This window comes from Rhinopithecus bieti, unplaced genomic scaffold (genome assembly GCF_001698545.2).
Source record: "Rhinopithecus bieti isolate Rb0 unplaced genomic scaffold, ASM169854v2 scaffold_23460, whole genome shotgun sequence".
NCBI lineage: Eukaryota > Metazoa > Chordata > Mammalia > Primates > Cercopithecidae > Rhinopithecus > Rhinopithecus bieti.
In genome coordinates this window covers 2,177,490-2,193,860 of record NW_016811040.1, presented here as the reverse complement: position 1 = coordinate 2,193,860, position 16,371 = coordinate 2,177,490, and the positions used below count along the sequence as shown (strand labels likewise).

The 16,371-nt window shown below is 41.9% G+C and overlaps 1 protein-coding gene across 2 annotated transcripts in view; it reads right to left on the bottom strand.

The window, feature by feature from the left end:
* The window catches only part of RARB (retinoic acid receptor beta), a 550,096-nt gene that overhangs the window by 135,498 nt on the left and 398,227 nt on the right, over window positions 1-16,371 (bottom strand). For both annotated transcript variants that reach the window (XM_017893406.1, XM_017893407.1), the window contains one exon: window positions 3,268-3,416. In XM_017893406.1, the coding sequence (XP_017748895.1) occupies window positions 3,268-3,416 (149 nt within the window). The remainder of the gene's footprint in view (window positions 1-3,267; window positions 3,417-16,371) is intronic.

The following is a 16,371-nucleotide window of genomic DNA, read 5'->3' as shown; positions in this document are numbered from 1 at the left end:
TCCGCTCCCAGGCTGGAGTGCAGTGGCCGAATCTCAGCTCACTGCAAGCTCCTCCTTTTGGGTTCACGCCATTCTCCTGCCTCAGCCTCCCGAGTAGCTGGGACCACAGGCGCCCGCCACCTCGCCCGGCTAGTTTTTTGTATTTTAGTAGAGACGGGGTTTCACAGTGTTAGCCAGGATGGTCTCGATCTCCTGACCTCGTGATCCGCCTGTCTCGGCCTCCCAAAGTGCTGGGATTACAGGCTTGAGCCACTGCGCCCAGCCTATATTTAATTTTTTAAAAGTTGTATTTCTTTTTCTTTGTCTGTTACATTTTACTGTTACCTCCTCCTGCTTCTCAGTTCTGTGAATTTTGTCACTCTATTTTCCCAGTAAGCTTAAATGTAGACCAAGTCTTTCTCAATGACCAGGGAGAAGGGCAATCCACCCACAATATAAAAGGTATCAAATTCAACTGGTTGTCAAACTCACCTGACCTTATTGGGTTTATAGCTCTATTAAAAAAATACACCATAAAATTACTCTGTATCACTTTTAACTGAGTTTATCAAAGTTGTTTGTGCTGGTATGTGTTTTGTTTTTATTGGGTTTTTTCCTAAAAAGAGTCAGAATCCCAAACTAAGGTCAGGCAACTCACTGACTATAAGCTAATTAAAGCAGTTTGTTCTATACAGATCGTGAAACAGCTTCGTATGCAGCTCCTAGTATGTGCCACGGAGACACGTTAGATAATGATGAGAGCAGGTAAGCTGAATTACAGCAGACCTCATTCAGATTTCTGGACATGAGATGACTTAACATTTTTCAGAAATAAAGAAGTATCTTTTCATTTACTTTTCAAATAAACATTAGAAAATGATTTATTTATATATTGCACAACAAGGGGACAAAATGAACTAGCTATTCCACTGAAACCTTTCCATATCTCAGGATAAATTTAAGTAGGTTCCACTAGGGGTTACTAATAATAAAGCAATAATTGAATGAACAAATGTCTTGCTTTTTAGTCGGTTGCCAACCGGTTGCCCATATAACTTTCCTGACTAACATGTCAGAATCTACTGGAGAAAAGAGAATTGCCATAAAATAGCACAATCCCAGAGGCAGAGAGATCTTCCTAAGCCTTTAATGAATTTCCCAAAACTGGCCTTACCTTATTAATAAACCATAATAAATGTTTATTTCAATGATTTGAAAAGGCAGGAAAAACTCACAAAATTACTTTGAGGGGTTGAGTGACATTTATACATTTGTTCAGTCTTTAAGCACCCACTATATGCCAGACTGTGTGTGACATGCTGGGCAGTGGAGCTAGGGTCCCCATCCACTTTGTGTTCATAGGCAATCAGACATGCAGTACAGTAGTCTAATTACAAAATGACACCCATTCCCCTGGCCCCTTCATATCTATATCACTTATTACTTTGAAGCTCTGCCCATTAAGAAATTGAGTGGGGCTGGATGCGGTGACTCACACCTGTATTCCCAGCACTTTGGGAGGCCAAGGTGGGAGGATCACTTGAGCCCAGGAATTCAAGACCAGCCTGGGCAACATACGTGAGACCCCCATCTCTACAAACAAGTTTTTTCAAGTTGACAGATTAGTTTTATTTTATTTAAAAGAAGAACAAAAGTTGAGTTTGTGTTCCTACCTACTGAGTCTAGGCTGACCTTACGACTTGCTTTGGCCAATAATGTGGCAGAAGTGGTAATGAGATGCTTCTTAGCCTAAGCCTCTGGAGACCTTATGTGCTTTTGTTCTGTCTTCTGGAACCCTGCCGCTGTGAACAAGCCAGGGCCAGCCTGATGGAAATGAGGGATCACATGGAGGAGAGCTGAGTCTCCCCAGCCCACAGTCAGCACCCCCAGAAGCAGAGCCAACTAGCTAACTTACAACTGCCCAGAGATACATGGTGGAGCCTAGCCAAGTCCAGATGAACCATGCAGATGAGTCTGGCTGAAACTGCTGACCCACAGAATTGCAGGCTAAATAAAGAATTGTTGTCTTAAGCCATTTAGTTTTAGGATGGTTTGTTATACAACAGTGCCTAACCAATATATACAGTTAAGTGCTAACTCTGATAAGCCAAATACAAAATGCCATGGAGTGCCTGTAACATTATTCCAACATGTTAACAATTACAAATGAATCATGCAATTTAGATGTATAAACAACAGATCTAAACAACCATCTAGAGAGGACTTAAAGAAGTTATATATCTAGGGAAGGGCTAGATCAAGACAGCCACAGTTCCTTTGAGAAATTTTTTATGGATGAGTTAGTTATATCTGCCTTTGAAGTCATTGTTTCTTTTCTTTCTTGAGAAAAAGAAGCTCTTTCACTCAATTAAGACTGTTGGACTTGATAACAATTGTCTTGCTTGATTCAAAGCAGCCATATACTACTCCCTGACACATGTTCAGCCTCCAGTATTCTGTAGGCAGGAATTTTAAATCCAGCTCCCCTTAATTTATGACACACATACAGTAGCAAGTCCCTACAGGCTGAAAATCAAACTGTAATTCAAAGGCCACAGAGCTGAGGAAAACAGCCAGGAGATAAATCCCAGTTTCAACCTTGGATTCCCTGCAAGTTGATTCAGTGGACTGTCAGTCATATTCAAAAATAAAATAAAACTACAGACACCAGACGGCATGTTCTAAAGAGAAACAGAATGATACTTCTCAAGATTCTTCCAACCAGTTCTTTGTTTTTGTTTGTTTGTTTTTTGAAACAAAGTCTCGCTCTGTTGTCCAGGTTGCAATGCAGTGGTGTGATCTTGGCTGGCTGCAACCTCTGCTTCCCGGTTTCAAGTGATTCTCATGTCTCAGCCTCCTAAGTAGCTGGGACTAGAAGCACCAGTCACCCATGCCTGGCTAATTTTTGTATTTTTAGTAGAGATGAGGTTTTGTCATGTTGGCCAGGCTGGCCTCAAACTCCTAACCTCAAGTGATCACCCAACTTGGCCTCCCAAAGTGCTGGGATTACAGGCATGAGCCATCACACCTGGCCTGGCCAGTTCTTATCATCTAAAAAGAATTGTTATGTGGGGGTATTTTAAGGGCCTTAAAACCTTTGACCTAGAAGTTTCTGAATTTTAAACCAAAGATCTATATGGAAGTAATAAAAACCACCAAATATAACAATTCACCACACTGATGGGAGGTGATGTTACACATCCAGCCCAGTTTTGGAACTGGGTAGGTCACCTCCAGAAAGTACAAGGAGAATGAGAGTTCATCAGGCACAGAGGTGTGAAAACTCACCTTACATCCCTCACAGGCGCTGACCCCATAGTGGTACCCTGATGATTTGTCCTGGCAGACGAAGCAGGGTTTGTACACTCGAGGGGGAGGAAGTGGAGATGGGGGGCTTGGGACGAGTTCCTCAGAGCTGGTGCTCTGTGTTTCAATTGCTATAATAGAGATGGGGTAGAGGGAGAAAAAAGAGAAGATGTATTTTAGTTCATTACTTTTTTCAACAGTGAATTCATATGCTTCTGCCCCAAATTCAGTAATAACACTAGCAGGGATGAGCTCATAAAAACAGCTGTCATTGTAGGCCCAGCAGTGGTGACACTGACATTGATGTGGTGCTCTACGGTTTACAAAGCAGTCTCATACATCTCTCACTTGTAGTCCACAGCTCACACAGCACTGTGAGGGCCATGGTTTTTATCACAATTTTACCCACAATAGAAACAGAAACTCAGAGGAAGGAAGCGACTTGTCTAAGATCAACAGAGCAGTGGTAGAGCCAACACACAAATTCAGATAATCATACTACAAACCCCAGTAGCTTCTGATTCATGTAGAGTCTCAAATGACTTGACCTTGTTGCTCACTTAACCAAAAGTAAATTTCCTTTGGGCCGGGCGCGGTGGCTCACACCTGTAATCCTAGCACTTTGGGAGGCTGAGGCAAGTGGATTACCTGAGGTCAGGAGTTCGAGACCAGCCTGGCCAGCATGGTGAAACCCCATCTCTACTAAAAATACAAAAATTAGCCAGGTGTGCTGGCGTACACCTGGAATCCCAGCTACTCAGGAGGCTGAGGCAGGAGAATCACTTGAACCCAGGAGGCAGAGGTTGCAGTGAGCTGAAATTGTGCCATTGAACTCCAGCCTGGACAACAGAGCAAGACTCTGCCTCAAAAAACAAATTAATTAATTAAAATTTTTAAATTTTCCTTTGGACAAATGAAGAAAATGCCCAAATTATTCATTCAACAAGTGTATTGGGATAGTCTTTAGCATGATGCAGCCATAACTGATCTTCATTAATAACAATATGGGTAAGACTCTTGCTACTCAAAGAAGGCTCCTTGGGCCAACATGCATCAGCATCACTTAAGATCTTATTAGAAAAATAGTATCAGGTCCCAGCTCAAGCCTGTGGAATCTGAAATCTGCATTTTGATGAAATCCGCAGATGACTAAATGTACAATTAACGTTTGAGAAGCAGTAGGTTAAACCTAATGATGACACAGAGTGGTGCGATTCATTTTTAAGTCATGTTACTCTTTAATCTAGATTTAAAAAAACATAATCCTCTATACTGTTATCTAATCACCCAAATTCCATGGGAAATGGGAGTTCACAAAATATAAGAACGGGGTGTTCTCCTACCCCTAATTCTCCAGGGTTGTACTCAGAATCAAAGCAAGAACTGGCTCTACTTCTATCACAGGTAAACATGCTCATAAAATAACACGGAAATCAGGAAGGGGAATTAAAAGTGGTTAAATAATGTTCCAGAATCCTCTAGTCTCCAAATTGCTTTTCAATACACAGTATAGTTCCCAGAATATAGTTTCCAGTTGCCCTACTGCTTATAATCTCCCAGAGTAGATATTCTCCTGACTGGATTATCCTGAAGGCAAGCTTTTAGCAAGTCAGGTCGACTCTACCCACTACATTTACTGTTAATCCATCCCCATATCATTATCCTGCTACCACACCATGCTAGTAATCCACCATCACCTCTCACAACTGCTGCAATAGCTTCTTCATTGATTCCTTCATGCCCCTTCTTCCTACCTAGGGTCTAGTCTTCAAACAAGCAGTCAAGATAGTTGTTCAAACATTAAAATCCATCTCTTTCACTTGCCTATCTAAAGCCCTCCAATAGCCATCAATTAGATGAAAGTCAGACTCTAGTATGTGCTACAAGGCTTTTAATCACATGGCCTTTTAGCAGCATCATTGCCTTCAGTGAGTCCCCTAATTTATTGAATTCTATATAATTGGCATCTATTCTGTCTTCTGAATAGGCTGAGCTCTCGTACCAATGGAGGCTATTGCAATAACTATTTGTCCTTTCTGGAAATTCTTAGACCTTCAAATATCTCGTTGTTTTTCATTTCTTAGATCTCAAAGCAAATGTTTCCTTCCCAGAGATGAGTTCTGTCATTAAAATGCCCCTCTCCTCTCCATTCCTGGTCACTCTGTCTCACTATTTTATTTCCATAAAACCCTAACCAGTGTTCAAATTTTAGATGTCTGTATATGATTTTATATTCTACATCTGCCACCCCCCATACTCTGAATGTTGAGTTTCAGAAGGCAAAGAAACTCACCTGCATTATGTACACCTGTGTTCCAGGACTGGACGAGGTCCTGGCACATGGTAGATAATCAATCAGTATTTATTGAATTAGCACATGAACTTTTTCCTTTTCCTTCCTCATTTTGAGCACTAAGTGCCCCTCTAAGTTGTTAAATGAGAAAATTAAACCAAATAGCTCTTATACTCCTTTGCTTCCTTAAAAAAGTAATTAATTAGCCCTTTGGAACAGAATCAACTATAATTATAGTATTTTCATAATTCAGAAGAAACTTGGAATGAATTCATTTGAGTAGTGCAGGTCCTAGTAGATAAATCTATTATAGTCTTTACTGGTTAGAACCGAGGTATCTAGGACGAAGATAGCAATCTTGAGTACGTTATTTCTGGCAGATAGGAAGCCCTTACTTTGAATAAGTTGGCACAGTGGTAGCAACTGTTTCATAGAAGGGTTGGCATCCGAGATGTCACTAAAGCTTATCAGCTATCAAGCAGTAGATGCAAAAGCCTTCTTCATACGGAACTAATCAGCTTCACTGAAAGCAAATTAATAAGAAAACACTATTTGCTAAAATTACAAAACAATATATCACTCTTTGTTAAAAATCTAAGAAAACATACACACAGAATCACCCACAATCTTTTCACTGTGTACGACCTTCCAGAATTTTTTTCTATGCACATAAATGTTTCGAGTTTGTCTACTAATGTGGAATTATACTGAGATTGCTGGGGACTTTGTTTAACCTATGATGGCATCAATTTATTTCCTTGTCGATAAATATTTTTCACAGAAAACATTCCATTGTGATGAACATCTTTGTAGCTAATCTCAGCACATCTTTATTTCCTTCAAATACACTACTGAAGGGTATTTATCAGATCAAAAGTATTTTATAAATATTTTGTTTTTAATGCATGTTGATAAACTGACTTCTAGAAAGCCTGTGTGGATTTACACCCCTGATATCAACGTAAGTGATCCCCTCCCCAGATGCCTCTCAGACCTTTTGGAGTGGTTTGATTTGTGTGCTTCTACTTCCATCCATGTGCTTCAACAACTGACAGAGTCATGTCGTCACCACTATGATCAGTCTCCCATTGAGTTCTTCACAGAAGGAAGGTGGGGAGGGGTGTGTTTTAAGGTCCTACTCGCTCGTGTAGAACAGCTCATCTGGCTTGTCTAGGAAAGTTGTAAATAGAATTCTGGTGGGGCTCGAATCAGCTGTCAGAGCTATGCCCTGAATTTCAAAAGTGGGTAGTAATTTTCATAAATATGCCACTTCAAACACATGCACCGAAGGGAGTCCAGCATTTCATCTTCCCAAAGAAAGGAAACAAAATTGTGCATAATTTAATACCCAAAAAACTTGGGGCAAAGCACACAAAAAAACGTGGAGTCTACTGGACGTTAAAGATCCCAAAACATTTTGTGAAGATTGGATCTTTTCCTACGGATAAGAGTCATTTATAACAAATGAATGAATCCAGAAGGCTTTTCCTGAACAGTTGCCATGAATGAAAATGTTCTATTGTAAGTAATCAATAGTGAGAGCCCTGGACTTTTATTTAGGTTGCGGTGATTTCACCAGTAATTCTAGGAACTTTCTCATATGAGTACAATAGATTCTCAGACTGTTCATGTGTTCAATCATTTGTTTGGCTGAGTGACATAACATGCCAGGCATTGCGTTATACGCTATAGACGGTGATAGTATATAATCCCTTATCGTCGACAAATTTGGCCTAATAGAGAATAAACCAACCATTACAATACAGTGGGTTCCAAACTTGGCTGCACACTAGAACCAGCTGGGGAGCTTTTAAACATCCTAATGACCAAGTTATATTCCAGATCGATCATATATATAAATGTATATACATATATATAAATGTGTGTGTGTGTGTGTGTATATATATATATATATATATATATACACACACACATTTTTTTTTTCAAGTATCACCCTCAAAATTGATGGTCAGTGGTCTTTTATTTCCTCTTTGTGGCCTATAACACTGAGAACAACGCAAGGAAAAAAAACATTTTCAGTGGTATAGTCCATCAGATCACCAAAGCTTGCCTCAGGCGAACATGCCAAGACAAGTTCTAGAATTACAACCAGGATATGGCATCAATATAAAAGATTTGTACTTTAATGCAATCTCTTGCCTTTTTGGTAAGGTAGCAAAAACATACTTTGGCAAAGTTTCTTAGAGCTCCTTTTCTTTTCTGCCTTCCTCCACTACCACCCCTCCTCAAGAAAGTCAGTGGGAAACAAGCAGGGGGACAGCCCGTGGCTTTCCTTTTACCAGTCATTTTTGGTATTTAAGGTAGATACAGAGTACTCAGCCATTGATCTGTTCACTGTCATCCTGCTGAAATCAATAATCTATTAGTCCCTTTAAATTAGAGTTAGATTCATCAAAATACCCTTGAGAGGCCTCAAACATTTTGTTCCTTATTCCAGGCAAGCACAATCAGTCTATGGAATGATAAAATTTTTGCTCGAAAACTCTGCCGGCTCAGCAGACAATGTGTTCTGTATTAGCTCATTCAGCGATCTCAGGCAGGCCAAAAAAGCAGTTTTTAGACTTCCCAGGGGGAAAAGAGGCTTGTGTCATTCAATAAAACAACTACACTGCAGCCATCCTGATGTGATCTCAGTTTGGAGAAGCAGTCTTTGAGGAATAATTCGGATCTGCTTTTTGTCTCCTGCTTTTATTTATTTCCTTGCCTACTTATGGACTTACTCAGTTCTGTTTGCTGATTGAATGCCCAACAAGCAGCAGCCTCCAATGTGGCATCCAAACTGCTAACCAGATGGGCTGCCCTGCTTCGTCAGGGAATGGGCAAGTCAGAGGAACTTCTGCTACTCCGGTGAGATGGATGCTTGGCTCTGTGGGTCCCCGCCCAGAGCACAGTCAGCACCAGTGATGCTGAGAGGGCTGCTCTGAACTGCACACATGAGTGGAGACAGTGAGCCTCAGGGAAGATGAGAATGAACCAAACCTGCAGCATCGTCGGAAGCTTCTGGCCCCTATTTTAGACCTCTCCACCCCCACAACATACAGATAACTATCAGTAAGGGAAGCAAAGCTAGAATCCCCTTCTTTGTATAATAAATTAGTCATGGGACTCATTTGCCTTTAAATCAATGTTCCTTGAAGTGTGGTCTGCAGCAGGAGAATTCTTGAGATTAGGGAGGACATTTGCTTTAAACTGGTGTTTTTCAGACTATCAATGGTGAAGCACCATTTCTTAGTCTTTCCCCCAATCCCTCATGGATTGATAAAATTCAATACAAATGAATCTCCAGGAAACAGGAGTCAAGGAAAAACAAAGACGCCCAAAGCACGAGCTCCAGCTTTTTTTTAAAAAAAATTTGATTTAACGGACATAAAATAACCCTGTCAAATAGCTGCAAAAGTTTTGAAACACTTGCTCTCAATGTCTGAACTTCTCTCACTGCGGATGGGCACAGGTCTCTGGATTGCATTTTGAGAAACAGTCTTCTAAAAAGACTTCAAACTCAGAAGTTGTTTGCAGACAAAACAAAAACAAAGCTAAACAAAATCTCCTCCGACTGGGATGTCGGAGAGACATCCAATACAAAAGCAGAATTCCCGAGTTCCCACTGCCGAAGCTGTCTTAAACACTGCCACAGCTGTCTTAAACACTGCCACAACTCTCAGGTTGATTCACTCCCAAAAGAAAAGAAATTAACATTGCTGCCTGATAAAAGGACTTGGCACTTACGAATTTAACTCACCTGAGAAAACACAGTATAAATGTCCTTGTTGTTACAACACACCTGAGTGTCATTTAAACACACAGAAAGTCTTCGACAATAGCTCCCTTCACAATTCCTTACATGCTTGGCATTTTTCTAAAGGTTAGATTAAGTAGCAGATAACACTTTTAAGAGAGCTCAGTATACTTTTTTTTTTTTTTTCTTTGTGAGAGCTAATTTACGGCTAGCTAAACCACGTTGACAGATTTCAGGATTTTAGGTTGGGTCTGATTACAAGCAGGCAGGCAGGCATCATGCATTAGGAAAGCCCAGCCTTTTTACTAGAACCTTCTATGATTAAGACAGTATTTTAATGCACTCTCTGGGCAGCTGAGCTTTAAAAGAAAAAGGAGTTGTAAAGCAAAAGACATTTCCTGCATGGCCCTAGGGGAATTTTGAGCCCAGAACTCCAAATCCCGGTGGAAGGGAGTCATTTCAGCTAATTAAGGGAGAAGAGCAAAGTTGGATTTGGTCAAAATGTTCGTTTGGACTTCATTTTTGTTGGCACCAAAGAAGGCTGATCTGGATTTTTTTCTCCCTTTTTCTGTGGATTCACTGCAGGCCTGCAAAGCCTACAGCTCACATACATTAGGGAGAGAGTCAAAGGAAACGCCAAAGTTCAACTAAAGTACAAGTAATTAGAACCAGATTCTCTGCTGTTTGCGTGTGCGCATGCGTGTATGAATGTGTGTGTAGACATTTTATTAAAATGTAATTTACATGCATCCAAACATTTGGGGCACGGAAAGACTCCATACTGTCACTCACTTAATTTTTATGTCGCCTTTTCAGGAGAGGATCTGCTTTTAATCATGTTTCAGGAGAAACGGTTTCCACACACAAGGGTTTTGCAAATCTGTGAATCGCATCCTGAAATTAGGTAATTGCCAAACAAGAAAAACTCTGCTTTGAAATCTTGCCTTACTCTGCTGCTGGCTTTGTTATTATTAAGCAGCTCCAAGATTAGTCCCGGGTTTGAGGTGGCTAGGGAGGGAGGAGGATGGGGAGTGAAGGAAAATATCATTGTGGGGCTTTGGCAGTCTTGACTCAGTAACCTGCCCATGACCCTGAAGAAGTGTGTGTTTGCCCGGGTCACCAGGGATCCAGGCCTAGGGCTGGAGCTGGGTTGTGAGAAACCCTGCTTTTCTGACCACACATGCAACAGGTGCTGAACATAGGCAGGAAACAAAAGGAAGGGCTAGGGGAAAGATTTTGGTTTTGAGTCTTTAGTAAAGCCTTTCTCTGCAAAGTGTGGTCCTGGACCAGCAGCATCAGCATCACCTGGAAACTTGTTAAAATGTAGAATCTTGGCCCGGCACAGTGGCTCACACCTGTAATCCCAGCACTTAATCTGAGGAAGGCAGATCACCTGAGGTTGAGAGTTCAAGACCAGCCTGACCAACATGGAGAAATCCCCGTCCCTACTAAAAAAACAAAATTGGCCGGGCATGATGGCGCACGCCTGTAATCCCTGCTACTCGGGAGGCTGAGGCAGGAGAATTGCTTGAACCCGGGAGGCAGAGGTTGCAGTGTCCTGAGATCGTGCCATTGCACCCCAGCCTGCAAAACAAGAGTGAAACTCCATCTCAAAAAAAAAAAAAAAGAAAAAAAAAGCAGCATCTTGGCCCCACCCCAGAAATGCAGAATCAGAATAGGCATCCTAACAAAACCCCTTGATCATTTTTATGCACATCGATGTTTGAGACACCTTAACATAAAAAACGTCTTGTTATTGTCCTAACCTTCCTGTAATCCCATTTTGCTGAGTTAATTTAGCATCAGAACTCTGTCAACTTGCCCTTTGCACAGGTCCTTACTAAATACTCCACCTTGTTAAGTACTTAATGCATTAAGATCTTCAGGCTGTGTGTGTTTATGCTCATCATAAACCAGAAGTCTTCGTTCACTCTCACAGAATTTTGGCAGTGGCTTTTAGTTGGCAGTGTGTTCAAAGTTGTACCAGAAGAGCCTGAACTAATAGTAATTACTATTTACTGAGTGCCCACTGTGTTAGGGGCCATGCAAAGTGCTTAATAGACATTAGTTCATTTACTCCTTCCCCATACCATGTGGAGGAGAGGGAGAACTGAGCACCTTAGAATTAGGAAATTTAAAACACAACAATGCTTTCAGCCTTTATAAATGAGATTTACATGACTTAATATGTTTACTATTATCTCACCAAATCTCCCTGCTTTTTAAATTCTCATTTTCCATCTCCCTGATTTATTTCCTAGGCTAGGAAGTTCACAGGGTTTGGTCTGGTCAGGCCTACTTACTCAAATTTGAGAACTGCACAACTTTGTAACTCTCTTGCTTTTAACTCATGGTTATAACTTTCCAAACACTGATTCAATTCAAGATATGGTTAAATTTGACAAGATAGTTTGGTCCTTAGAAAGAGAGTAAGGCTCAGGACCCACTAATCACTCTGTATTGTAGCTATACCTGTCTGGGCTCATGGCCAGCAACAGAAGTTATTCCTGGGACTGGCTTTTACCATGGGAAGTGCTGTCATATTATCATAAGGTACCATGACAGGTTCAACACCAACATTTCATTTTTATAATATGTGTTCTCACCACAAGGAGTATATTAAAAAATATCTCATAGGTTGTTTTGCATGACGTTTTAAACAGACGTTTTCTATCACTGTTTTCTAGGACATACTAAGATAGCTTATGCCAGGGTTCAAATAAATCCTCTCTTACAGTCACTTAAGAGGCCAAAACATCTAACTGCTTATTAATGATCTGAACATGGAGGCATCAGAAATGAAACTGCATTAAATGAACAAATGCTCGAACAAGTCTCGGGAGTCACGTGTAGATGAAGCTAATTGCTTTGCAATATTGAGGTCCCCTGAAGAGTTTCTCTCAACATCAAGTGACTCAGTTCCATATTTCACTTCTATCGGGATTCCCATAATATTTACGAAAGGAAGTATCACACTAATAAATGACATTATTTTATCTGATCAAATTTCCTGCACACAGGGTAGGTTAAAACAGGAGCATTAACATGTATATCATTTCAGACATACACAGTCACATTCATTTCAGATACACACACACACACACACATTCTTTGCTTATGTACTATATACCTATTTGAAAACCACATTGGTACCAGCCTGACAGAAAACTAAAAAGGAAATGCTTGGAAGACAACAATGAAATTATGTTCTGTCACATACCTTGCCACTCCTCTAAGATCTAAGGAAGTTCAAGTGTGATCGATTACACTACAATTTAGCCAAAACCCCATTTTTCTTAATAAAATAATGCTTGGCTTACTCAGAATTTTGCTGCAAAGAAATTTTTCTGTTTTGTTTCTTACAGGTATGCACCATATGAACAGCCTCAAAATAACTTTGAAACCAATTTAATCCTCACTGTGTGGGTTTTCTTGGTTCCTAAAAAGAAAGAAAATGCCATGAGCCTGCATAAAATTGTGTGGAGGAGGTGATGGGAAAGTGGTAAGCTTTGCTGCCAGGTGGACCTGAATTTGAATCTCTCTTCTGCCACTTACTAATGGCCATAGAGTTTTATTTCTCTTATCCCTAGTGTTTCTTTGCTGAAAATGAAGATAATCCTGATTCCTGTTGGTAAACCAGAGACAACGTTTGCAATTTGCCTGACACACAGTAAGTGCTCAATAAATGATAACCAACCTCACCTCCACGTTTCCCCTCCTCCCACAAATACATTTCCCTTCCACCTTCCTTAATCTAGAGCACAGTTTTTTGTTGTTGTTGTTGTTTTGTTTTTTTTTTTTCTGAGATGGAGTTTTGCTCTTGTTGTCCAAGCTGGAGTGCAATGGCGCAATCTCAGCTCACTGCAACCTCCGCCTCCTGGGTTCAAGAGATTCTCCTGCCTCAGCCTCCTGAGTAGTTGGAATTAACAGATGCGCACCACCACGCCCAGCTAATTTTTTGTATTTTTAGTGGAAACCGGGTTTCACCATGTTAGCCAGGCTGATCTCGAACTCCTGACCTCAGGTGATCCGCCTGTCTTGGCCTCCCAAAGTGCTGGGATTACAGGCCTGAGCCACCGTGCCCAGCTGGGCAGGGGTTTTTAGCCAGCACCATTTTGTCTTTCACGGGACATTCTGCAACATCGGGAGACATTTCTGGTTGTGACAACTGGGGGCTGCTCCGGGCATCTATAGGTAGAGGCCAGGGATGCTACAAAACATCTCACAATGCCCAGGACAGGCCCCTTCCCCACAACAAAGATTTGTCTGGCCCCAATTATAGATAGTGCTGAGGTTGAAAAACGCTGATCTAGGCTAAGGATACTACTGGTGGGGAGACACTGGGACCAAAGAGTGGGAACGGCAAAGAAAATACTACCGCTCTGGAGAAATGGCAACTGCAGAGTGCTACAGTGCAGACGGCGTGAGTTCAGTTCCTAATCCTGCCTCTTACTAGCGGTCACTTGTCCTGCCTGATCCTCAGTTTTCTCATCTGAAAAATCGAGATGACAATCACGCTTACTACATTCGTAACTACACTTCGTAAACTACAAAAAGTGTAAAAACACATACAAATAATAGCTAATGCTTTATTATTAGACTCTCTGGGGAAAAGGGGACTAAGTCCATATCAATAATGCGACTAATATGGTCACCACAGAAAACAACAGAACCATCTCTAGAGTCTAGTCAAACATTTCAACAACAGTAATCGCTAACACTCATGGAGCATGCACTGTAGGCTAGTCATGCCCCTTCACTCTATTCTAAGCACTTTTAATCTGTTAATTCATCTAATCCCCAGAGTGACCCAATAAGAGAGTAAGTCTTGGCCAGGCACGGTGACTCACGCCCGTAATCCCAGCACTTGGGAGGTTGTGGCGGGTGGATCACTTGAGGACAGAAGTTTGAGACCAGCCTGGCCAACATGGTGAAACCCCATCTCTACTAAAAATACACACACACAAAAAATTTGTGGTGGTATGCGCCTATAATCCCAGTTACTCGGGAGGCTGGGGCAGGAGAATTGCTTGAGACCAGGAGGTGGAGGTTGCAGTGAGACGAGATTGCACCATTGCACTCCAGCCTGGGCAACAGAGCAGGACTCCGTCTAAAAAAAGAGAGACAGAGAGATATTTTTAGTCTTAGTATTTCTTTTTGACAGGCAAGAGGAAACCAGAGGTATAGTGTGGTTGGGTAACTTGTTCAAGGCCATACAGCTGGTAAATAAAGAGCGTGGACTTGAACTTAAATGGTCTTAAGTTCAAGGGACTGGGTCTGACCCCCATGCTGAGAGAAGAGTATGACATCCCCTCTTAGGACCGTGCAGGACTCCTGTCACAAGCAGCTGTCCCTGGCAGGAAGTTTTACAGTATGCAGGGTATGTCTAAGTCAGACAGACAGACACACTGTTATCCCAGCATAAAGAACAAAAGTAAAACTGGAAAACTCAAAAGAAAGAAGTGAAGGAGACAGAAATAATGCCGTTTGTTCTTTCCAGTCAGAGCAATAAAGTAGGAAAGTCCCCCAGAAGCAAACACAGGAATTAGAAGGCACCACAAACACCCACTAACCCCTTCTGCATCTTCCCTGCTGAGAACCCGGCCCTCAGCAGGAAGAATGGCAGCAGCTAAGACCAAGATTCCAAAGGCCTCTGGCGGCAGTTCAATGGCGTGTGGCTGAACACAGTCAGGAGCAGTCACTCAGGCCAAAGGGAGTCTGCACAACCACCAGCTTCAGGGCTCTTCGGGGAGGCAGAGGAGGAGGGGACACTGAGCTCCCAGCCCCTATGCAGGTTCTCCTTCCCTCACCTGAAGGCCACATATATTTCCTTAACCAAAATTTATTTGGCACATGAATGAACCCAATATCCAGAATTGGTTGTGCAATAGCTTTTCTGTCACTGTCTACAGAATTAGCATGCCCCATAGGCTGGGCGCGGTGGCTCACGCCTGTAATCCCAGCACTTTGGGAGGCCGAGGTGGGTAGATCACGAGTCAGGAGATAGAGACTATCCTGGCTAACACAGTAAAACCCCATCTGTACTGAAAAATACAAAAAATTAACCAGGCGCGGTGGCGGACGCCTGTAGTCCCAGCTACTTGGGAGGCTGAGGCAGGAGAATGGCATGAACCTGGGAGGCGGAGCTTGCAGTGAGCCGAGATCACGCCACTGCACTCCAGTCTGGGCGACAGACCAAGGCTCCATCTCAAAAAAAAAAAAAAAAAATTAGCATGCCCCCAAAGAGGGGCTGAATGACTGTCTTCCCAAGATGTCTGGGGGTTGGCGGGGGAGGTGAGAGAAGTAGACAGTGAACATCCTTAGTGTACCCTCTAGTTGGCTAATATGAAAATTATATTACTGCTGGAGCTGAGCATAATGCATCAGTTCAAAGCATGCACTTGATATTTCATTTGAAAAGATTCTGGGCCAGGCGCGGTGGCTCACGCCCCTAATCTCAGCACTTTGGGAGGCTGAGACGGGCGGATCACCTGAGGCTGGGAGTTTGAGACCAGCCTGACCAACATGGAGAAACCCCACCTCTACTAAAAATACAAAATTAGTTGGGTGTGGTGGTGCATGCCTGTAATCCCAGCCACTCGGGAGACTGAGGCAGGAGGATTGCTTGAACCCGGGAGGCGGAAACTGCGGTGAGCTGAGATCGCACCATTGCACTCCAGCCTGGGCAACAAGAGCGAAACTCTGTCTCAAAACACAAACAAAAGATTATCAAGTTTCTATATAGAACTTTTCAAATTACAGGAATGCTACCTTGTTGGTTATTTTTTTCTTTCAGAGCAGTGATTCCTAGATATGAGAAAGCTAAGAGTTTCAAAGTACTTTAGCATTATTTCTTTTTAAAAAATGTTAAGTGACCCAGCCATCCCACTACTGGGTATATACCCAAAGGATTATAAATTAGTCTACTACAAAGACACATGCACACGTATGTTTATTGCGGCACTATTCACAATAGCAAAGACTTGGAATCAACCCAAATGTCCATCTGTGACAGACTGGATTAAGAAAATGTGGC